The following is a 1,202-nucleotide window of genomic DNA, read 5'->3' as shown; positions in this document are numbered from 1 at the left end:
TAATCCAGCCTCCCCGGCCTTCTTGCTTGAATGCTCTAAACACAAACCTACCTCAGGGCCTTTGCACCTGCTGTTATCACTGCCAACAATGCTCTTCCCCAAATATCCATATGACATATCCCTCACAGCAAAGCCTCCTTTGACCCACTCTGTATAAAGGATCGGTCCCACTACCACGCACCACTTCCTATCCACTTTGCCGTACTTTATTTTTCTGTCTAGCATTTGTTACTGTCTGACACATAAATTTTGATTTGATTTATTTCTGTTCTCTCTTCTTCCCTCCCTGCCTAAGTACGTGGAGGCAGCAGCTTTGCATAGTATGATAACCCAAGCACCTAGAAGATGCCTGGCACATAGAGGACCACTAGATATTTATTGAATGCATGAATAAATAAATGCTCGCCTCCTGCCTATTGACAACACACCTTCTGTTACAATTCTAGCTCTACATCCAGAAGTTCAGACAATGAGCAGCAATTAGAGATGTGTCTATCACAGTGATTCCCAGGCACCCCAATTTTAACTTTCAGAACTGCCCCAAAATTGTATTTGAAGACACAAGTAGTACCAGCAGCCTTCTAATTCTTCCAACTAACCCTCTACCAGTTTAGAAAAACTCCTGGCAATGCTCCTAGTTAATTCCATGCCACTTACTGCAACATGTTGCAGGCCCTCCAGTTTCTGTTGAAGCTGAGGATGGTTGCCATCTCCTCATCACTCAATTTGAAGTCAAAGACCTGGAAAGATATGAGTTCCAGTACATCATCAGTAAGGCCATTACTGCTGTGACTGCAGACTGTCAGCCATTCTAGCAGGGAGTTCTAGCAGCACAAACTGGTCAGTGGTGTTTTTCCATTATGTCCACAGGATAAAATTTTTCTCTAAATTAGGTCCTACACAAAGACCGCAGTATTTGTAGTGCTCAGTGTTCCAGGGGAGGGAGACCAGGCTCACAGGCACTAAGCCCCAGGTGTGCACAGGCCCTGTGCTCCATGATGCACCCTTCTAGAAGACAGTTCTCCAAGGACAGTTCACACCTCCTCTGCTGCCGGAAGATGAGCAGGGAGGCCAGGACAGTCTGCTCATGTGGTGGCCCAGGGCTTAGCTGCTCAGGGGCAACTGAGGGTCTTCTCAGTGGTGTGAGGCACAGCTGTGCTCAGACCTGACAGGGCTTCACCAGGCACTGTCCCCAGCATGTC

At 47.3% G+C, this 1,202-nt stretch overlaps 1 protein-coding gene across 1 annotated transcript in view; it reads right to left on the bottom strand.

The window, feature by feature from the left end:
• Positions 1 to 653: 653 nt before the first annotated feature.
• The window catches only part of LOC105534695 (aldo-keto reductase family 1 member B10-like), an 8,863-nt gene continuing 8,314 nt past the window's right edge, over positions 654 to 1,202 (bottom strand). Inside the window, exon 5 of the mRNA XM_011973488.1 lies at positions 654 to 740. Coding sequence (XP_011828878.1) covers positions 654 to 740 — 87 coding nt within the window. The remainder of the gene's footprint in view (positions 741 to 1,202) is intronic.

Source organism: Mandrillus leucophaeus, unplaced genomic scaffold (genome assembly GCF_000951045.1).
Source record: "Mandrillus leucophaeus isolate KB7577 unplaced genomic scaffold, Mleu.le_1.0 Scaffold1385, whole genome shotgun sequence".
In the NCBI taxonomy this organism is placed as follows: domain Eukaryota; kingdom Metazoa; phylum Chordata; class Mammalia; order Primates; family Cercopithecidae; genus Mandrillus; species Mandrillus leucophaeus.
This window is presented reverse-complemented; position numbering and strand designations above follow the sequence as displayed.